Source organism: Tamandua tetradactyla, chromosome 16 (genome assembly GCF_023851605.1).
Source record: "Tamandua tetradactyla isolate mTamTet1 chromosome 16, mTamTet1.pri, whole genome shotgun sequence".
NCBI classification, from domain to species: domain Eukaryota; kingdom Metazoa; phylum Chordata; class Mammalia; order Pilosa; family Myrmecophagidae; genus Tamandua; species Tamandua tetradactyla.
Window position 1 is genome coordinate 40,696,261 of NC_135342.1, and position 23,501 is coordinate 40,719,761.

The following is a 23,501-nucleotide window of genomic DNA, read 5'->3' on the forward strand; positions in this document are numbered from 1 at the left end:
AACTCATGCCCATAGCCACCAAAATTCCTGAATAAATGTCTTCCCATGATTTTACATTGAATACATTTTCCAAGATGGATTCTGTTTCTCCCCTAAGAGATTTCATCCTGCTAATAAAGTCTTTTCCTTCTTATTTCATGCTTTTGTGACTTCCCTATCATTTCATGTTTTTTGTGGTTATTCCTAAATAACCTTTAGTGCAACAAGGCTTTGTATTTCACTGAATGATAGTGCACAGTAATTACAGACTTAGTGATTCATTCCTCGGGTGTCCATTCATTTAAAGGATAAATTACAAATTAAGGCACTCCCATATTGAGTACAGACATAGAATTCCTCACATGTAATTTGTCTGGTTTATGAGTTAGAGTGGTAGATGAGGACTTTCCACTTCCAATGGATTCATACTGTGAGTTTTCCCATATGGTATATCATCACACAAACTACTAAGGGCTTTGCTACATAGATGACATTCATATGGATTCTCTCCTGTATAAATTTCTTTATGTTAACTGAAATAGTACTGATGACTATAGGCACTAGCATATTGATTATGTAGAATTTTTCAGTATGTCAGTTGTCTCATGTGTTTAGAGGTTGAAGCTATGGTCAAAATCTCTTCCCTATTCAGAATGTGTAGTGTGAGTTCTCTCATTCCATCTAAGGTTAGAATACTGACTGAAGGCTTTCTATATTGATGACATTCATAGGTTTCCTCTCAGGATTGAATAATTTCATGTTGTCTAAGGATAGAAAAATTAAGGTTTTCCCATTTAGATGACACTCTTATTGCTTCTCTCCACTGTGTATTTTGTCGTGTTGATTGAGGGGAGATAGTAAAAGTGAAGGTTTCCCACAGAGATGACATTCATGGGGTTTCTCTCCAGCATATGTTATCTCATGTCATCTGAGGGTAGAACAATGAATGAAGGCTTTCCCACATAGATGGTATTCATGGGTTTTTTCTCCACTGTGTGTTCTCTCTGTCTGAGAATACTGACTGAACGTTTTCCCATGGAGATGACATTCATGGAGTTTCACTCCAGTGTGTGTCCTCTCATGTTATCTAAGGGTAGAACAATGAATGAAGGCTCTCCTACATGTATGGCATTCATAGGGTTTCTCCCTAGTGTGAGTTCTTTAATGTTGTTGAAGATTAGAAGTATGACTGGAGGCTTTTCCACATAGATTACATTCATAGGGCTTCTCTCCAGTGTGAGTTCTCTCATTTTGTCTAAGATAAAAAAAAAAAACGGAATTAAAGTTTTCTCACACAGAAGGCATTCAAATGGTTTACTGCCAATTTAAATTTCATTGTATTGTCTGTGGACAGAGCTGTAAATAAAGGCTTTAGTGCTTTGATGGCATTTATATAATTTATTTCTAGTGCGAATCTCATTATTAAAAGTGAGGACTTAACCAAGATGTTTGCTTAAATATGGTTTATTTTTCATGGGAATTAATGCATGTTCAGTCACTGTGGATCTGAGAGTGGAATCTTCTTGCAAATAATGACACTGAAAGGAATTTATTTGAGTATGAGAAATTCATGTTTGCAGTGTCAATAGCTCAGATGACAAATGTATTCTTTTGGATTTTCACTTACAACCAGACAAACAGCAGGTGAGAAAAGGTGGTATCTGCAGGTGGCTGCCATCCTCTGGGGGCCCCTCCACACCCCAGGCTGGGCCAGGGATCCAAGGGCACTGCAGAGGCATGCGCAAGAGCTATGCTCATGGCGCCATCATGCATCCATTCTCATATATTTTAACATCAAAATTTATGTAATCTACACAGCTGAGAATTCTTCCAGGTGAGCAGTTAAGTCCTCAACTTTTGCTCTTTATTCTTTTTTTCAATATAATGTACTACCTGTTGTAACTTGCCAAACCCTAACCAAATCCATTTCTGCCAATACTAAAAAATAGCCAGGGCATTATATCAGATTCTACAAAGGTTCCATGCACTAGGGTACCTTTCCAAAACCTACAACTCCCGAGGGGTCCTTGGACCAGTTAAGACCTGAATGCAGGGGGCCAGTCTTTCCAGAACATCAACTAGTTTCAACCCCCATCCTATATTATCGACAGCCCCTTCCAACATGAAAAAGATAGAATGGGAATAGCCCAAATACTCTAAAGAATGGGAGAAAGATCAAAGATGATGGTGGAGTTATACAGAGAAGTTCGGGTTTAACAAATGAGAATGAGTGCTAAATCATCATACTGATAGGTCTTTTAGACTCCAGTACCTTAGGTAGCTAGAAATAAAAACCTAAAATTGTGGAATTATAACCCATACCAAACTCTGAAATTTGTTCTACAACTAATTGTTGTGGTGTACTTTGAAATTTATTGCTTTTAAGTATATATGTTATTTAAAGGAGGAGCATAACAGAGAAGATAGGATTTAACAAATGAGTATGACTTCTGATTCATCATATTGATATTTCTGTTGGTCTCCAGTGTCTTGGAGCAGCTAGGAGAAAAAATGAAAAATCGTGGAACTGTAACCCATACCAAACTTTAAAATCTGTTCTATAACTGCTTTTTAAAATATACTTGGAAATTTATTGCTTTTTGTATATATGTTATATTTCACAAAACAACAACAAAAAAATACACAGCTGACAGAAAGTTCACAATGTATACTATTACAGTACTACTAAATGAGAACATTCATGTAAAATGCTTAGCAGAATCCCTGGTACAGAGTAATTACTAATCAGCTAATATTATTACTTAGGAGTAGTCCCCAACTCCTAGGAAAGAAAAGATTATGATCACATTCCTTAGGAATAAACATCACATAAAATGTTAAAATGACTGGGTTTGTGGATTACAGACTATTTACTATCACCCAACTTCTAAATCAAGTAGGAACTGCAAACCCCTGGAATGCCAGGGAATGTACCTATATCTGAGTGATGTTTCTGAAATAATTATAAGAAAAAGATCCATGAAGTGCAGAAATCATAAAGCCTAACGCAATGAAAAAGGAACAGAGAAATATCATGAAACAACATCATGCATCTGTTAAATTGTAGTCATCATTTTACATATTTACATATTTACCATGTTTTAAAGTTGAATGAAACAAACACTTTTAGGGACAATTTCCTCATTTTTGTATACCTCAAGCCTTTCACAAGATATTTAAAAATACAGATTTTACAGTCAGACAGTTTACAGTTTAAATCCAGCTCTGTTAGTTAAGAGCTGAGCAACAAAGTTATTTAAGCTCTCTGTGCCAGTTTGAATCTGTTGTATAAAGCCATGTCCTTTACTACTCATTCAGTATTGCAGGGTGTGATCTTCTTGATTGTTTCCATGGAGATGTGACCCTCCCAATTGTGGGTGGTAAAGTTTGACTAGATGGTTTCTATGGACAGTCTCTACCCATTCAAGGTGGGGTTGCTTACTGGAGCCCTTTAAGAGAGAACCATGTTGGAAAGAACCAGCAGAACCCACATAGCCAAAGACCTTTGGAGCAGAAGGAAAACACCCCTGGGAAAGCCTTATGAAATGAGGAGAGAAAGCTAGCAGATATTGCCATGTGCCCTCCCAGGTGAGAGAGAAACCCTGAACTCCATTGGCCCTTTTTTTGGAGTTAAGGTATCTTTTCCTCGATGCCTTAATTTGGACAATTTCTCAACCTTAGAGCTGTAAACTTGCAATGAAATAAATTCCCTTTTTAAAAGCCATTTGGTTTCTGGTATATTGTATTCTGGCAGCTTACGAACTAATATACTCTCAGAGCCTGCGTTCCCTCAGCAGGAGAATGGAGATAATGACAGCTATGATGCAGGGATATTGTGAAATTCAATGAGACAACAGTTTCATAGTGCCCAGAACAAAGTAAGGGCATTATAATTATAATAAACACCAACAGGTCAGGTATCCGAGTTTTAATTCAGTTTTTGTAAACCAGTTTCACTATTTATATTAGATTAGAAAACTATCCTGACTGCAAACAGGAATGAACTGTCACTATGATTTATTTTGGGTAGGTTTTCTGCTTGGATTTTGTCTTAAATTTTAAGTCTTTCTACTAATCTTATGTCTTATTCATTCCAAAATTATTTGGATGTGGGAAAATGGGTAAGGCACAAAAAGACAAACTCAATCTTCAATAAGTTTATGGTCTTGTGGGAGATAAGATACAGACATAAATATTAATGCAAAGAAAATGGTAGTGTTGTAACAGAGGTACTAAAATAAACTTTTATTGACATTTGTTGGGAAGAGAGTTTATTTCGGGTTTGTGAGTGCTGGTTAGGGTAAGATAGATGAGACAGTGGTATTACTGTCAGATTTAGAAGTGCTAAGGTGTAGGGATGGGGAAGAGGCAGAGATTAGAGCATGGAAATGTAAAAGCTAGGCATACAGGAAAACAAGTTGGAATGATGTATAAGATGTGTAAAAAGAATAGGGAGAGATATGGCTGGAATATGGCTCATATATGGTAGTACTTGATTCTCAGGTAGTAGGATGCCACTCAGGGATATAAACAGAGCTGTGCTTTAGAAAGATTAATTTCTACAGCTGGATTTCTAAGATATCTCAACATTTTGATGTGACAAACTATTCAGACTATTGTTACTTAAATTTATATTTAGCCATGATAGAGATTATGGAAAAATGAGAAAATAATGACCCATAATTTAGGTGTTTGTAGAAGAGGAGTGAGGAGTGATGGAATATTCTGTTAGTGGACACAATCTACATTACGATTTTCATCAAAAGTTATTTTAACATTTTACAGGCTGAAAAATATTATATAACATGGTACAGTTTGTTAATTATTTCTCTGTTGTTAGACAATTAGATTTTCCCAGTTTACTACTACTGTCTTTTAATTTTATATTTTGCCATGCACATGTCTCCATTCATTTAATTTTTGTATTTGACTGTATTTATCTTTTTTCTTAGATATTTCTCCCTTGCTTTTATGCTTGCAAATTCCTTCCATACCTAGGGAAAAAGGAAATATTCAACCTTAGTAATATTAAGTCTGTTGTTCCATTGTTGCTGTGGGGGGGTTAAAAAAAGCATGCTGAGAAAGTATTCTTCTGTTCCTTTAAAACAATTAGTAATGGGTACTGAAAAAATGGGTTTTCAGCATTGTGTAATATAACACACTAGGTGCCAATGCCAGGTTTGTAGCAGGGGTTGAAGAAACAGTTTTTAAGTCAATGAACAATCTCAAAATTAAAAAAAATCCTACATTTAGTTGTAAGACATATATGTATATATATACGTGTACATTTTTTCTTTTTATTAATAAACAAGATAATTTAACTTTTTTTTTTTTGGTATGAGCAGGCTCCAGGAATTGAATCCAGGTCTCTGGCATGGCAGGTGAGCATTCTGCCACTGAGCCACTGTTGCACCACCTTAAAATATCTTTTTTTAACTGAAAGACTACAATCTTACAGAAAATTAGTCAAGTTTCAGAAACGTAAAAAGTAGAAAGTGAATCTCTAAAAATCTTGTGTATGTTCTTCCAAATATTTACTCTGTGAAGTGAGAATTATTCATTTAATTACACAAAAATACATGCACCTACTTACTTCTGCACTGTTGTATTAATGGTGAAAAAAATAAAAGATTGGACAGATAAGTGGTTACTGCCACACAAAACAGCTCAAAAAAAAAATTAGGGCTATCTGCATGAACAAATATAGAAAGATCTACACACAGTATGTTATTATATGAAAAAAATGAACACAGGTCTTTTAAAAATTGATCACTTGTTATGATATCATCAGTGCATTACTGTGATAATTATCTACTCGATGGTGTTATGCTTTTCTTTCTAAATATGGATGAACGTTAACATTTTAGCTAGGATTTTTACTGATAATTCACAAATAAGCTAATGTTTTAGTTTTTGGTATAATGGCTTGTTCTAGTTTGCTAGTTGCTGGAATGCAACACACCAGAGATGGATTGGCTTTTAATAAAAGGGGATTTATTTTGTTAGTTCTTCAGAGAAAAGGCAGCTAATTTTTAACTGAGGTTCTTTCTTACGTGGGAAGGCACAGGATGTCTCTGCTGGCCTTCTCTCCAGGTCTCTGGTTCCCAACAACTTTCCCCAGGGTGACTTTCTGCATCTCCAAAGGCCTGGGCTGAGTTGCCAGTGATGAGATGAGGTATGCTGAGCTGCTTGGACTGTGCTATGTGGCGCTCTTTCATTTAAGCACCAGCCAATTAAGTCAAACGTCATTCACTGCAGCAGGCACGCCTCCTAGCTGACTGCAGATGTAATTAGCAAAAGATGAGGTTCATGTATCATTGGCTCATGTCCGCAGCAACAAAACTAGGTGCCTTCACCCAGCCAAGTTGACAAATGAATCTAACTACCACATGGCTTAATCTGGGTTATACAAGTTTCATGACATGAAATGAGTAGCTTTTCATCTTTTTCCTTGTGTCCTGTAACTTCTTACAGAGCACTGAAATGATCTGTACTTTGAATGTTTAAAATAGTTAAGTGATAAAACCACCTGGTCCTGGAGCCTTTTGTGACAATACAAAGTTTAATAAGTACCCAAATTAAAACTTAAATAAGTAATTGGCTCAAAGCATTTATAGCCTTATTTGTTTTGACTTTCCTTCATTGACAGTGGTACATTAAAGTATTTGACTATAATGATGTTTGTCAGGTTCTCCCTGAATTTTTAAGTTTTTCTTTTAGAGAATATGTTTCCATGAGGAAGCAACAGTATGAATGAGTCTCTTAAATGTGCATAAATAACTTAAAAGGAAGCTTACTGTGGTATGTTTGATTTATGGTTGGACATTATATACGATGAAAAAGGCCACATAAGTTCTTCCTTTTTGGTTGTTGGTCAAAAATGTATAGGCATCTTAAAGGATAATGTTAATACTATTAATATTAATAATATTGCTTTTGTCATTTAGTTAATTGAAATTATCACAGTTTTATTTACTGTGATTTGGGTCTCACCTCAATCGGTTAGCCACCTGTCAAAAGTAGATATTCTTTGTAGTCATATTTTCTTTTTGTCTTGATTGTATTTTCCTTTATTATTTATTAAAGTATTTAAGTAGAATTTTTTATAATCAAATATTTAAAAAATCTAGATAAGCTTTTGATTTCTACTACATATATGAAAAAATCTAGAATTAGTTCAGATTGTAGTGTTGATTGGATTCCTATTTTTTTTCCTTCTGAGATGATGTTAATTATCACCTAATTTATAAGTTCAATGTTTGATCAAAATAATTCAGGCAATTTCTTTCAATCTCTCCATTAATTCAACTGGAAGATAAGGATAATGATGTTGCTTAGCCACAATGGGGATATATGAGGAATTAAATGTTACCATTTTTGTCATGGAGAATTTTTGTAACTCTACAGAAAGTTTAAGTATAATAAATTGAAAAATTTTACTGTCATCAAGTTTATCTTGCAAATACATTGTTTACAGATGCTTTTATACATTATGGATATTGTATCTAGTCTTACCAGAACCATTTTTCGGATATCCGTTTGCATCCACAGTTGTGTACATGATATAAGGTCCAGGCTGATTCACTCCAAAGGGCTGCAATTAAAAAGCAATAGTTAAGCCTTGAAAAGTAAGTGAATTATTGAAGTTATAGAACTATATACATAATTCTTATATAGAATACAGTTACTTAGAAATACTTCCATAAACAGATAACACTTTAAAAGAAAATACCTATTAGTAGAAAATTCATAACACTAAATTATTTGATAGTTGTATATGTTGTACAATTTATTAATTGGATACTTTTAAGAGCAAATATTGTCTCTATTATATAAGGGATACTATTTTAAGCAAAGTTTTCTTTAATACTTTTGGCTCTACATGGAACAGGAGTACAATAATTTTATTAATGGCATTTCTGATGAATATGCATTGCTTCTTGTATGGCTTGGATACAGTTCCCATTTTCCCACTAAGATATCAAAATAAATAAAACCCTTTCATAATAATTACAGTAAAATGAAAATATTGATGATTAGCTCCAGCATATTTAATCTCCATCACTAGACTTAGAGAACACATTATCTTCTAGTTAAGGAAAAATCTAACATTGACAGAACCAAGTTAAAATGGTGAGGTTTATCATCAACTTGTGTATTGTTCCCTGCTTCTGGAACACAAAACCTTATATTCCTTTCCCTGAGAAACCAAGTCTAAATAAATAGGTCTAAAGAAACTAGCAACTGCAGTGAATAGCTTAATAGCCTAAAAGGAGATGACAAAATGCTCAAGTAATGCTATAAATCCTTTTTTGAACACCCTTCACAGAATTAAGTTTCTACTGTACTTCTAAATACAGAGAAAAAAAAATTGCCTCCATGATGATAGACTAGAAATAATTAACTACACTGATATTACCAATTGCCTAAATGATATTTTAAGAACTTTAGAGGTCCATATGCCTTCAAAGAATCTGAGAAAACAGATTGCTATAAGAATGGAATTACTCATAAGATATTAGATTCATGATGAATATCACAGAAATATTAAAAACAAACAGACTTGTCAAGGAAGTATTTTTAGGTATGAAGAAGAACACAACATACTTTTGTACTAATGCTCCTTCCATGAAAGAATTACCAAAATTCTCTATCTATATTCCATTTTGAAGATGGGCAAGGAATAGCATTGCTCTTTTGATACACATAGATTTAAAGCTTACCACATACAGTTGAAGAGAAGTTAGGCTGTGGAATTATATTCTTCATCCAATGACACACTTTTCCTTTATACTATAATCATATATGTAAATATCTAAAATACTATTTAGTTGCTTGTTTTTTTTGAATTTTTATGTAAATGCATAAAACTGTATGCATGTATATTGACATTTGCTTTTTTAATATATTATTTTGAGACTCACCCATGAGTCTCAAATTACAATTACATGAAAAGCATGTAACTGTAGTCCACTTTCATGGCTGTAGAGTTTGCACTGTAAGAATATAGAATGATTGTCTTGATTCTATTGTTGACTGACATTTGTTTCCATTTTTTTGCCATGATACATGGCATTTTTAGATATATCTCCTGATGCATGAGTGCAAAAGGTTACCTGGGGTTATGTGCCCAGAGTGGAATTGCTAAGTCACAGAATATATACATGTTTTACTGTATAGTAGTGCCAATTTTTTTCCAGAAGTGGTATTACCACTTTACACTCCTACCAGCAGTGTGTGAAAGATCCTGCTGCTTCATAAGCTTACTAAACAAATATTGCTAATGTAGTATGTCTCCTTTTTACTTAATAAAAGAAGTTCTGGGTTTACAGAACAATCATGCATAAAATAGAGGATCCCCATATAACACTCTATCACTGACATACTGCATTTGTGTGGTATATTAATTACAATTGATGAAAGCACATTTTTAATAATAGTACTATAAAGTATAGCCTATGGTTTAACTTTAGGTTCACTTTTGGTATAGTGCAGTAGCATGGATTATCCTTTCCACTTTCTATTACTATATGTACAATCTAACATTTCTCCCTTTTACTACATTCAGATATATATATTTCAGTGCTGCTAATTACATTCACAATGTTGTGCTATCATCACCACTATCCATTACCAAATGATTTGTTTCAAAAAGGAATTCTATACATTTTATACCTCCTATTCCCTATTCCCGCCCTGTCTCCTGAAAACCTATATTTCATATTCTGACACTATATGAGTTTGCTTGTTCCAATTATTTCCTATCAGTGAGATCATATAACGTTTGTCCTTTTGGATCTGTCTTATTTCACTCAACATGACATCATCAAGGTTCATCCAGTTTTCACAAACATCAGAACTTCATTCCTTTTTAAGGCTGAATAATATATCCCATTGTATGTATATACCACATTTGCTTATCCATTCATCAGTTGATAAACACCTGAGTTGTTTTGATCTTTTGGCAATCGTGAAAGTGTGCAAATAAGTGTTGAAGTCACTGCTTTTAATTCTTTTGGGTATACATCTAGTAGTAGGATGGCTGGGTAATATGGTAATTATATACAGTTATCTCTTCCACATTGCAAGAGTTAGGGGTGCAGTATTCCTGTGATCTGGAAAAATCTGTAAAATTTTATTTTCCAGGGTTTTAGGAAACTCCCTAGCTGCTCCTTGATTGGCAGACACTGCCTCTCCTGTTAAGTTTTACACTGCATAGGTTAAATGTTTTTTAAAAATTTTCAAACCAGCTTCTGCTGGTCAAAAAATCCAGGGAAGTAAACTCTACGCCTTCATTTTCCTTTAGGGAATCATATAAAGACTTAGCTTTTTCTCATTTGATGCCAGAGTCTACTGGAAAGCTTATTTAATAACAATCCTGCACCCAAAAGAATGTTGGAATTTCTCTGCACTTGAAATGTGGATTTTGTGGTTTGTGGAAATGCTTTGCAGTTGGTGTAGCTGCAGTAACAGCTTTGTGGATTTCTTTCTATTTTTCTTAATATGCCTTATGGTCGCCTCGGTGCTACAAAAAGACAGCCAACGGCAGCAGCCATTTTGCCTGAACACGTGTCATTCCCATTTTTTATGCCCACCTGCAATGTACGGAAATTGCAAAGGGAAAGTCGTGATGTGGAAGGGATAACTGTACATAACTTTCTCAGGAACTGCCATAATGTTTTCCATTAGAGACTGCACCATTTTACACTGTCACCAGCAAGGGAGTATTTTTTACTTCTTTGCATCCTCTCTAACACTTATAATTTTCTTTTCTTCTTTTTTTAATAGCAGTCATTCTGAGGGATGTGAAATGATATCATATTATGGTTTTGATTTGCATTGTCCTGATGGCTAATGATATCGAACATCTTTTCATGTGCTTTGGGGCATTTGCTTATTTTCTTTGGAGAGACATCTATTCAAGTGTTTGATCCATTTTTAAACTGTGTCTATCTTTTTGTTTTTAAGTTGAAGGATTTCTTTATATATTCTGGATATTAAAACTTTAAGGATGTGTGGTTTCCAAATATTTTCTCCCATACTGTAGGTTGTCATTTCACTTCCATGATAAAGTCCTTTGATGCACAACAGTTTTTAATTTTGATGGGTTCTAATTTATCTATCTTTTCTTTTGTGACTTGTGCTTTGGGTGTAATGTCTAAGAAACCATTGAATATTTGGAAACCACATATCAGATAAGAGTTTATTATCCAGAATATATAAAGAGATTCTTTAATTCAACAACAAAAAAACAAACAACTGAATTTAAAAAATGGGTAAAAGACATGAACAGACACTCCTCAGAAGAGTAAATACAAATGGCTAAAAGGCACATGAAAAGATGCTCAACTTCACTGGCTGTTATGAAAATGCGGATCAAAACCACAATGAGATATCATTTCACACCCACTAGAATGGGCATTATAAAAAAAAAACTGAAGATGACAAGTGCTGGAGAAGATGGGGAGAAAGAGGCACACTTATCCACTGTTGGTGGGAATGTCAAATGGTGCAACTGCTCTCAAGGCAGACTGACAGTTCCTCAGGAAGCTAAGTATAGAATTACCATATGATCCAGCAATCCAATTACTAGGTATATATTCAGAGGAACTGAAGGCAAGAACACAAATGGACATTTTCACAGCAATGTTTATAGCAGGATTATTTACGATTGCCAAGAGATGGAAACATCCCAAATATCCATCAATGGATGAGGAACCCCTACTGCACACCTTATACAAAAGTCAACTGAAAATAGATCAAAGACCTAAATGTAAGAGCCATAACAAATTCCTAGAAGAAAACGGGACCTTGTACTAGGCAATGGTTTCTTCCTTTCTTTTTTTTTTTGCCTTCTCTCTGTTCTTTAGAAAAGGCTGGACCTGTTTATATATACTCTATTAAGATATCTTTATACACATACAGTTCACATATGGTATAAAATAAATGGCTCACAATAAATATCATCACATAGTTGTGTAATCATCACCATGATCATTTTTTAGAACATTCGCATCACTCCAAAAAAGAAATAAAAAGAAAAAACTCATACATACTATACCCTTACCTTCCTTCTCATAGACCACTACATTTCCTTCTACCCAATTTATTTTACCCCTTATCCCCTCTTATTATTTATTTTTTATTCATATTTTTTATTCATCTGTCTATATCCTGGATGAAGAGAGTATCAAACACAAGGTTTTCACAATCACACAGTCATATTGAAAAAGTTTTATCTTAATACAATCAATCATCTTCAAGAATCAAGGCTGGAACTGGAATACAGCTCAACAATTTCAGGTACTTTCCCCTAGCCACTCCAATATAACCAAAAAAAAAAAAAAAAAAAGGATAAAGGATATCTATATAATTCATAATTCATAAGAATAACCTCCAGCTCCAGGATAACGTCTCAGCTCGGTTTGAAATCTCTCAGCCACTGAAACTTTGTCTCATTTCTCTCTTCCCCCTTTTGGTCAAGAAGGCTTTCTCAATCCCTTGATGCCAGGTTCATCCCAGGAGCTCTGTCCCACGTTGCCAGGGAGATTTACACCCCTGGGAGTCATTTCCCACATAGAGGTCAATGAGTTTACCTGCCAAGTTGGCTTATAGAGAGAGGCCAAGTTGCCTTAGAGAGAGAGGCCACATCCAAGCAACAAAAATACATGGAATTTTTGGAATAGTTATCTGTTATCATGAACATAGCAGTTTTCCAATGTTTAAAGAGTTTTATGAGATCAGTGCTGATATTTTCAAATGTGATTTTTAAATATTTTATAACGAAATGTATTAATATAGGGGAAGTCTGCATTAACACTAAACCAATATTTTCCAAATAGTAAATGTACGCTCTTACAAAATCATGTGAGGGTAAAAGATCCATTCAAAGTAAAAGATAGACCAATGGATTTTAATAAAAGAGAGCAGGGCAGAAGCATTCCTGGAATAGTGTAGTTATAAGGGTCTCCAGAAATCCCCTCTCCCATAAAAGCAACTAAAACACTAGGAAGAATGGAGACAAAAAGAAACAGGAAATTGTGGGTCTTAAATAGGAAAAAAAAAAAAACCCAAACAAACCAAAAACTGAAACAACTGAATGAAACTGTCCATAAGGAGGCCCAGATGTTGGACTTAGTAGAGAGAAAGAGACTTTAAATCAATGATTACAAAAATTAAAAAATTATTCATTCTTCTTGTCTGAAGGATAAAAGGAAATAGAATATCACAACAAAAGATAGCATCAATAAAGAGATAGAAATAATAAAAAAGAACCAAATAGAAATTACAGAGTTGAAAAGTATAAGAGTTGAATTGAAAAATTCATTAAAAGGCTCAACAACAGAATCTGAAGTGGCAGGAGAAAGAACCAACTATACTGAAATTACAAAAATTGAAAGTATCCAAAAAGAGAAAGGAATCCATAAAAATGAACAGAGCCTCAGACACCTGTGGGGCATCATCAAATATTACAACACATGCAAAATGGCATTCACAGAAGGAAAGGAGAGAAAGAAAGAATATTTGAGAAAATAGTAGTTGAAGACATCTCAAATTTGATGAAAAACCTACTCTACATATCTAAGAAGCTCAGTAAACTCCAGGTAGGACTTAGTTATGAACTTAGATATGAACTGTTTACACTTAGATATGAACTGTTGAGAGCAAGGGGAATCATGAAACAGCTAGAGAATAATTCAATAAGATTAACAGCTGATTACTCGTTAGAAATTTGGAGGCCAGGATGTAGCAGGATCATCTAGAAAAAGTGGTGAACAAAAAAAGACTGCCAACCAAGAATTCTAAAACCCAGTGAAACTATCCTTTACAAATGAAGAGGAAACTAAGACATTATTAGATAAACAAAAATTGATAGATTTTATCACTAGCAAATCTGCCATTAGAGTCCTTCAAGTTAAATTGAAACGATATTATACAGTAACCTGAATCTACACAAATAAGAGTACTGTTAAAGTACAAGTAAATATAATAGATGGTATAAATGCATTTTTGTTTAACTCTTTTATCCTATTTGACTTAAAAGATCACTGCATAAAGCAATGATTACAAAATTGTGTCGATGGGCTCATGATGCACAAAAATATAGTTTGTATGACAGTAGCACAAAATTAGAGGGAATAGAGGTATACTGGATCAAAGTTTTTCTATGCTATTGAAATTAAACTGATTTTAATAAGAAGGAGATTGTTTTAATGTTACGATGTTAATTATAATCCCCACAGAATCCAATGAAAAGATGTAGTAAAAGAAACAAGGGAATTAAAATGGTTCTAGAAACGATCTGATCATGGAATAAAGAGAAAAAAAGCCATGTCATATAGGAATCAAATAGTGAAATGGCATATGGAAATCGCACCTTACCAGAAATTACATTAAATTTGAGTGGATTATACATTTCAATCAAAAGGAATAGATTAGTAGAATGTAAAGAAAAATATGGTCCAAGTATATGTTATCTACAAAAGACCCACTTTAGATTCAAAGACAACAATAGGTTGAAAGTAAAAGGTTAGAAAATATATACCATGTTGTGCTGGTTTGAAATGATGTATGTACCCTAGAAAAGCCATGTTTTAATCCTAATCCCATTTTGTAAAGGCAGCTGTTTCTTCTAATCCCTATTCAGTATTATATGTTTGAAACTGTAATCAGATCATCTCCCTGAAGATATGATTTAATCAAGAGTGGCTGTTTAGCTGGATTAGGTAGAGGCATGTCTCTACTCATTTCAGTAGGTCTGATTAGTTTCTGAAGTCCTATAAAAGAGGAAACATTTTGGAGAAAGAGAGATTCGGAGAGATGAGAGAATGCTGCATCACCATGAAGCAGAGAGTCCACGAGCCAGTGACCTTTGGAGATGAAGAAGGATAACGCCTCCTGGGAAGCTTCATAAAACCAGAAGCCAGGACATAAGAAGCTAGCAGATGATGCCATGTTCGCCATGTGTCCTTCCAGATGAGAGAGGAACCCTGACCGTGTTCACCATGTGCCTTTCCAGATCGAGAGAGAATCTTTGACTGTGCTCGGCATGTGTCCTTCCACTTAAGAGAGAAACCCTGAACTTCATCAGCCTTCTTGAACCAAGGTATCTTTCCCTGGTTGCCTTAGATTGGACATTTCTATAGACTTGTTTTAACTGGGACATTTTCTCGGCCTTAGAACTGTAAACTAGCATCTGATTAAATTCCCCTTTTTAAAAGCCATTCTATTTCTGGTATATTGCATTCCGGCAGCTAGCAAACTAGAACACTAGGCCATATGACTGTAAATCATAAGGCCAATAAATGTAAAAAGATTGAAATTGTACAAACTGTGTTCTCTCATCACAATAGAATTAAATTAGAAATCAGTAGCACAAGGAAATTTAGGAAGTTTCACACATACATGTGTGAGGCTGGATTTTTTCATATATTTAAACCAAAACAATCTAAGAGGATTAAAATAACATAAGGGCTTTGTACAGTCATTACCATCTCAGACTCTTTCTGCAGGTCTCTCAGTGACCATCTCTGATACCTGCCTACAAAAAATAAACAGCTTCTCCCTCTTTTCCTTGCATCTTTCCCAGGTTGGTGTCTCCACAAAGAGCTAAATACTAACACCCCAATCTCTACTCTTGCTTGACCAAGTGTTACAGCTCCATCCACATAATGTTATAAAGGTCTAGTCCCCAGGTCCACTGTGACCTTTTGCTCCCTGCCTGCCTGGTTGAGCCCCATGTTCCTGATGTGTTCCCTGTGTGGCCCTGTCAGGTGTGGCACTCATCTCTGTTCTGGGACCTGTGAGTACTAACAAACTTTTCTTTTATGTATCTCCAGTGTCACTTGTCCTTGTTCCACTTGACTATCCATAAATAGTTCCTTACAAGACAACAATATATCATAAAAAATTGATTACAGAAGGAGATAGGAGAATCTGCTCTCTTCTGTTATGCCAGGTTTTAGAGAGAATTTTGCAAAAATATAAAGCAATGCCATTCTTTTCAATAACTTATTTTTGTTTTTGAAAAATACTGTTTTTTTACAAAATATCTGTTATATTACTTTAAAATTAATGAATAAACATTTAAAATAGTTTAGTATTAATTTCAAGTAGAGCAAAATTGATAGATATAATTTACATAAAGAAAAGCTCTTTTGAATCTTTAGACAAAAAAGTCTGACAACTGCTGTTCTGTTCGTTGAATTAAAAATTCCTCTACTGCATTTAAGTATTTGTGCACATAACTTCATTGATATAAAAACCTGAAAAGCTTACATGTCAAGAGCCCAAACTATGGGGCTTTCAGTCAGCAGTGATAATAATGATCTGTAAAAGTAACATATAAGTTAATGTGAAAATGATTCATTTTATAACCTTCTCTGAAATAGTTCAGTTAATAAATCAAGGTCTGTGGGTTTATGGTATGTTTCAATAGTTATCAGCTTCCTAAATTGTGAAAATAAGAATTTCGTCTTTAGAGTTAGATAACCTGGGTTCCAATTTATAAGCTATTTAACTTCTCTGTGTTTCAGCTTCCTCATTGTAAAGTAGGGTTAGTCATAGTTCCTATTCATAGGATAAGAGTGAGGATTAAGTGAGTAAACATTTAAAATAAATAAAACATTGCATAGTACATAATAAGTGGTAAATATGTGTGGGCTTTATTTTTTTTTTATGCCATATAGGTTAATGTCATTTTTCTCAATGAAGTGATGAAATTTCATTTTCAATTATGAGTGAACATAAACTGACTAACACCAAAAATGTTTGTCAACTCTACCTTCTTGTATTATTTACTGTATTAAGGGATTCTATGATTATGAGTAAAGTTTATTTGTAAGAATGTATGTTTGGAAGGAAATTACATTTCCAAGTAAATACAATTATTGTGTAAGACAAGCTTGTTAGCCTCCAGTAGAATCCTTTCCTAAATCTAATGTAATGGTTCCTAAACTTTAATGCACATCACATTACCTAGAGGGTTTGATAAAATATAGATGTATCAGCTGCACACTTAGAGTTTCTGATTTGGTAAGGCTAGGGTGTGCCTGAGAATCTGCATTTCTGACAAGTTCCCAGGAGATGCTGATTCTGGTGATCTGGGGCCTCTAAGAACCACTGCTGGGATGATACTTTGAATAACTAATAAAAAATGGCAGTGTGTAAAAAAGTATTTAGTGTAATATAAGCCCTCTTATGTGGACTGCATTTGACTGACTATAAGAAAATAAACCATTAATTCAGTTGAATGTAGAAAATAACAATGTTTGAAACCTCTCACTCTTTTCAGTTGCTTTTACTCGTGCAGAAAATTGTCTTAACCAAACAAATGCACAGGAGTGGACTGAGGGAAGCTGTATAAAACTGAAAGGCAGAGAAAGATTTAGGTTGGGATCATTAAGAAACTTTTGGAATTGTATGCTATAAACTGCAGCTTTTAGATTTATTTTAATTTATATAGGTCTAAAAGGTATAATCTTAAAGTATTTTTTGTGTAACTATTTGTTTTCACGTGGCCTATATCATTATGACAATCAGAATGCTCATTTTTTTTCTCCCTAACCATAAAATAAAATATGCCCTTTAAAAAAAAAACTTTCATGGTTTTATTGTATAATGAGACATTGAAACATATGAATAAATCAATATGTGGGCAGTGAGGTACTGAATTTCTCCTTCACTCTTTGGGTGTATTAGTTAGGGTTCTCTAGAGAAACAGAATCAACAGGGAACACTTGCAAATATAAAATTTATGAAAGTGTCTCACGTGACCATAGGAATGCAGAGTCCAAAATCCACAGGGCAGGCTGCGAAGCCGATGACTCCAATGGATGGCCTGGATGAACTCCACAGGAGAGGCTCACCAGCCAAAGCAGGAATGGAACCTGTCTCCTCTGAGTCCTCCTTAAAAGGCTTCCCATGATTGGATTTAGCATCACTAATTGCAGAAGATACTCCCCTTTAGCTGATTACAAATGGAATCAGCTGTGGATGTAGCTGATGTGATCATGACCTAATCCTATGAAATGTCCTCATTGCAACAGACAGGCCAGCGCTTGCCCAATCAGATGAACAGGTACCACAACTTGGCCAAGTTGACACCTGTCCCTAACCATGACAGCCCACCCCTTGTCAACTTGGCACATATATATATATCACCTTAGACCATACTTAATTTCCAAATGAAAACAAATAAGCACACATTTTTTCTTTTACCTGACAATACTCAATTGTCCTGCATATAACTGGAAACACATTAAATCTCTCCAGAATAGCGTGCAAATCCTTGGGCAACATTCATTCTAAAACTTGATATCTTACAACTTAAATAGTATAACACAAACAAAACAGCATTACAGTCCTCGTTTCTGTAACTGATCACGTGGTCGAAGTTCATATTTATCACTACCTTCTTCCACTACCCATTCCATGTTCCCTTTCCCCTCAGCAAGCACTTCAGCTGGCCGTGGTTCTTTGCCTGGTGGGGTGACCCAAACCTTCATTCCTGAAGTCTCAGAGCCATTAGTGGTCCTGCCTGGATTGTGTTGTTGCAGTTTTCCATTGATTTTAATCACAGGGCATGGTAGTACTAATAGACACCCCACGGGATCTCCTATATTCCAAGAAAACTCTTCTTTACCTCCATTATGTAGTTGCAGTCCTACTTCCTTCTGATAGTCAGGGTCAATTACCCCAGACAATAATGTAATCCCCTTCTTGGTGTGTTGATCCAGAGGCATAAGTAGCCCAAAGTGGCCAGGTGGCAATCTTAACTTCCAGTTCAGTGGTATCACTGTTGTTTCTCCTGGAGAAAGCACACCCCGTTTTGGAACTAAAACCTGTAGACCAGCAGAACTCAGGGTAGCAGGGACAGGAAGCAAAAATTTTCCTAGTGGATCACTAGGAGTAATAGTGAGTGGCACCACACCCATTTCCACCCCTTGGTTCCTGGACCCATGGATCCTAGCTATGGGAGAAACAGCACCATACAGTGGACGCTGATTCAGAGCATACACAGCTTCCTGGAGAACATTACCCCAGCCTTTCAAGTTTCTGCCACCTAGTTGGCACCGTAATTGAGTTTTCAAAAGGCCATTCCACTGTTCTTTCAATCCAGCAGCTTCTGGATGATGGGGAACATGGTAAGACCAGAGAATTCCATGAGCATGTGCCCATTCCCACACTTCATTTGCTGTGAAGTGTGTTCCTTGATCCGAAGCAATGCTATGTGGAATACCATGACGATGGATAAGGCATTCTGTAAGCCCAGGGATAGTAGTTTTGGCAGAAGCATTGCGTGCAGGGAAAGCAAACCCATATCCAGAGTATGTGTCTATTCCAGTTAGAACAAATCGCTGCCCCTTCCATGAAGGGAGTGGTCCAATGTAATCAACCTGCCACCACGTAGCTGGCTGGTCACCTCGGGGAATGGTGCCATATCGGGGGCTGAGTGTGGGTCTCTGCTGCTGGCAGATTGGGCACTCAGCAGTGGCTGTAGCCAGGTCAGCCTTGGTGAGTGGAAGTCCATGTTGCTGAGCCCATGCATAACCTCCATCCCTACCACCATGACCACTTTGTTCATGAGCCCACTGGGCAATAACAGGAGTTGCTGGGGAAAGAGGCTGACTGGTATCCATAGAACGGGTCATCTTATCCACTTGATTATTAAAATCTTCCTCTGCTGAAGTCACCCTCTGGTGTGCATTCACATGGGACACAAATATCTTCATGTTTTTAGCCCACTCAGAAAGGTCTATCCACATACTTCTTCCCCAGACCTCTTTGTCACCAATTTTCCAATTATGGTCTTTCCAAGTCCCTGACCATCCAGCCAAACCATTAGCAACAGCCCATGAGTCAGTATACAAACGCACCTCTGGCCAGTTTTCCTTCCAAGCAAAATGAACAACCAGGTGCATTGCTCGAAGTTCTGCCCACTGGGAGGATTTCCCCTCACCACTGTCCTTCAAGGACACCCCAGAAAGGGGTTGTAATGCTGCAGCTGTCCACTTTCGGGTGGTACCTGCATATCGTGCTGAACCATCTGTAAACCAGGCCCGAGTTTTCTCTTCCTCAGTCAATTCACTGTAAGGAACACCCCAAGAGGCCATAGCTCTGGTCTGGGAAAGAGAAGGTAATGTGGCAGCAGGAGTGGAAACCATGGGCATTTGTGCCACTTCTTCATGTAACTTACTTGTGCCTTCAGGACCTGCTCTGGCTCTATCTCGTATATACCATTTCCACTTTACAATAGAGTGCTGCTGTGCACGCCCAACTTTATGGCTTGGTGGGTCAGACAACACCCAACTCATGATAGGCAACTCAGGTCTCATGGTAACTTGGTGGCCCATGGTTAAGCGTTCAGTCTCTACTAAAGCCCAGTAGCAGGCCAGAAGCTGTTTCTCAAAAGGAGAGTAGTTATCTGAAGCAGATGGTAAGCCTTTGCTCCAAAATCTTAAGGGTCTGTGTTGTGATTCTCCTATAGGGGCCTGCCAAAGGCTCCAGACAGCATCTCTATTTGCCACTGACACTTCCAGCACCATTGGATCTGTTGGATCATATGGCCCAAGTGGCAGAGCAGCTTGCACAGCAGCCTGGACCTGTCGCAGAGCCTCCTCTTGTTCAGGTCCCCACTCAAAATTAGCAGCTTTTCTGGTCACTCGATAAATGGGCTGGAGTAGCACACCCAAATGAGGAATATGTTGTCGCCAAAATCCAAAAAGACCAACTAGGCGTTGTGCCTCTTTTTTGGATGTGGGAGGGGCCAGATGCAGCAATTTGTCCTTCACCTTAGAAGGAATATCTCAACATGCCCCACACCACTGGACACCTAAATATTTTACTGAGGTGGAAGGCCCCTGTATTTTTGTTGGATTTATCTCCCATCCTCTGACACGCAAATGCCTTACCAGTAAATCTAGAGTAGTTGCTACTTCTTGCTCACTAGGTCCAATCAACATGATATCATCAATATAATGGACCAGTGTGATGTCTTGTGGGAGGGAGAAACGATCAAGGTCTCTGCGAACAAGATTATGACATAGGGCTGGAGAGTTGATATACCCCTGAGGTAGGACAGTGAAAGTATATTGCTGACCTTGCCGGCTGAAAGCAAACTGTTTCTGGTGGTCCTTACTAATAGCTATTGAGAAAAAAGCATTTGCCAGATCAATAGCTGCATACCAGGTACCAGGGGATGTATTGATTTGCTCAAGCAATGATACTACATCTGGAACAGCAGCTGCAATTGGAGTTACCACCTGGTTGAGTTTACGATAATCCACTGTCATTCTCCAAGACCCATCTGTTTTCTGCACAGGCCAAATAGGAGAGTTGAATGGGGATGTGGTGGGAATCACCACCCCTGCATCTTTCAAGTCCTTAAGAGTGGCAGTAATCTCTGCAATCCCTCCAGGAATACGGTATTGCTTTTGATTTACTATTTTGCTTGGTAGGGGCAGTTCTAGTGGCTTCCACTTGGCCTTTCCCACCATAATAGCCCTCACTGCACGAGTTAGAGAACCAACGTGGGGATTCTGCCAGTTGCTCAGTATGTCTATGCCAATTATACATTCCGGAACTGGGGAAATAACTACAGGATGGGTCCGGGGGCCCACTGGACCCACCGTGAGACGGACCTGAGCTAAAACTCCATTGATCACCTGGCCTCCATAAGCCCCCACTCTGACTGGTGGTCCAGAGTGACGTTTTGGGTCCCCTGGATTTAATGTCACTTCTGAACCAGTGTCTAATAATCCCCGAAATATCTGATCATTTCCTTTTCCCCAATGCACAGTTACCCTGGTAAAAGGCCGTCGGTCTCCTTGGGGAAGACTTAGAGGAAGGTTAACAGTATAAATTTGTGGCAGTGTAACAGGTTTCTCCCCCATAGGGACCTGGCCTCCCCTTCATTCAAGGGGCTCAGGGTCTGTAGACTGTTTCAAGTCTGGAAATTGGTTAAGGGGCCGTGACTCTGTGTTTTTGTAATTCAGGTTAGACTTCTGTTCCCTTGACCTAGAACTCTTTTGTTTATGCAGCTCCAACAAGAATTTAGTAGACTGCCCTTCTATTGTATTTCTAGGCACCCCATGATTTACTAGCCAATGCCACAAATCTCTGCGTGTCATATAATTTTGATGCCTCCTTTGAGTTTGTTGTCTATTATAATACCCACGTCTACCCTGTCTTTGGTGATTAAGTGCTGCCACCTGGCTTCTGCCAACTCGGGATCCTGTCATCCCCATTGTGTTTAAGGATTCCAGCTCAGTGACAGCAGTTCCTACAGTTAATATCTGACCTACAGAGAAGTGCAACCACAGAGCTCTTGAGGGATGCTGGTGCTAGTCTCACAAATTTATTTCTCACTGTTCTGGTAAAAGGTGCATCCTCTGGACATTCCTGGGGTGTAAGAGCAGGCTTTGCATGATAAATCCACTCTAACATCCCAATCTCTCTAAGCCTCTGGATCCCCTCATCTACATTATACCAGGGCAGTTCTGGCATTTCAACCTCAGGTAATGTTGGCCACCTTTTGATCCATGTTTCAACCAACCACCCAAACAAGCTGTTAACACCTTTTCTAACTGCTCTAGCTATAACACTGAATGCAGAATCTCTGCTTAGTGGGCCCATATCAATAAATTCAGCCTGATCCAGCCTTATATTCCTCCCACCATTATCCCACACTCTTAAAATCCATTGCCACACATATTCCCCTGATTTCTGTCTATATAAATTGGAAAACTCACACAGTTCTTTTGGAGTATAACGTACCTCCTCATGTGTGATACTTTGTACCTCACCTTTAGGGGCCTGTTGGGACTTTAGTCTAGTTATAGGTCTAGAAGAAATGAGGGGTGGTGGGGGTGGGTCATGAAAAGAATTAGAAATATCTTCTAAGCCATTTGCTTCAGGGCTTTCATTTGCAGTTTCATCTGGTGAAACAGGATTAATAACTCTAGGGCTAATCCCTTCAGGAGGAGGTTGGGTGTCCAATTCCTCAAGGCAGGCTGGAGGTGGGGCGGCTATGTCCTCAGGGCAGACTATTACAGGGTTATCTAAAGGCTCAGCATGGTCTAGGGTTTCAACCTCACCCCCAACATCATTATCAATCCATATGTCACCATCCCATTTTTCAGGGTCCCACTCCTTTCCAATCAATGCCCTCACTTTAACGGCAGACACCATGCAAGACTGAGATTTCAGTTTACGTTGTAAAGTTGCTACTCTAACAATAAGATTCTGAGTCTGATTTTCAGAGATCTCAAGTCTACGGCTACAGGAAATAAAATTTTCCTTCAGGATACTCATAGAAACCTCTACATCTTTCAGACGGCGCTTAAGCTTCTTGTTTGAAGCCTTAAGCCCATCCCTTTCACCCTTTAATGTAGACAGTGTATCTAACAACAACCAACCAACATCTCTATAACTCTTATTTCTACAAAACTCTGTAAAGGTGTAAAAAACATTATCCCCCAGAGTCTGGCTTCGTACAAGCGAAGCATTAGGAGAATCGAATG

The 23,501-nt window shown here is 37.1% G+C and overlaps 1 protein-coding gene and 2 pseudogenes across 3 annotated transcripts in view; 1 reads left to right on the top strand and 2 right to left on the bottom strand.

Annotated features, from left to right (window-relative positions):
* Positions 1-1,737, bottom strand: part of LOC143659973 (keratin, type II cytoskeletal 8 pseudogene) — a 30,079-nt pseudogene extending 28,342 nt beyond the window's left edge.
* LOC143659412 (origin recognition complex subunit 1 pseudogene) overlaps positions 1-23,501 on the top strand; it is a 117,656-nt pseudogene that overhangs the window by 74,006 nt on the left and 20,149 nt on the right. The gene's annotated exons all lie outside the window — the stretch shown is intronic.
* ITFG1 (integrin alpha FG-GAP repeat containing 1) overlaps positions 1-23,501 on the bottom strand; it is a 343,198-nt gene that overhangs the window by 49,920 nt on the left and 269,777 nt on the right. For both annotated transcript variants that reach the window (XM_077132340.1, XM_077132339.1), the window contains one exon: positions 7,495-7,573. In XM_077132340.1, coding sequence (XP_076988455.1) covers positions 7,495-7,573 — 79 coding nt within the window. The remainder of the gene's footprint in view (positions 1-7,494; positions 7,574-23,501) is intronic.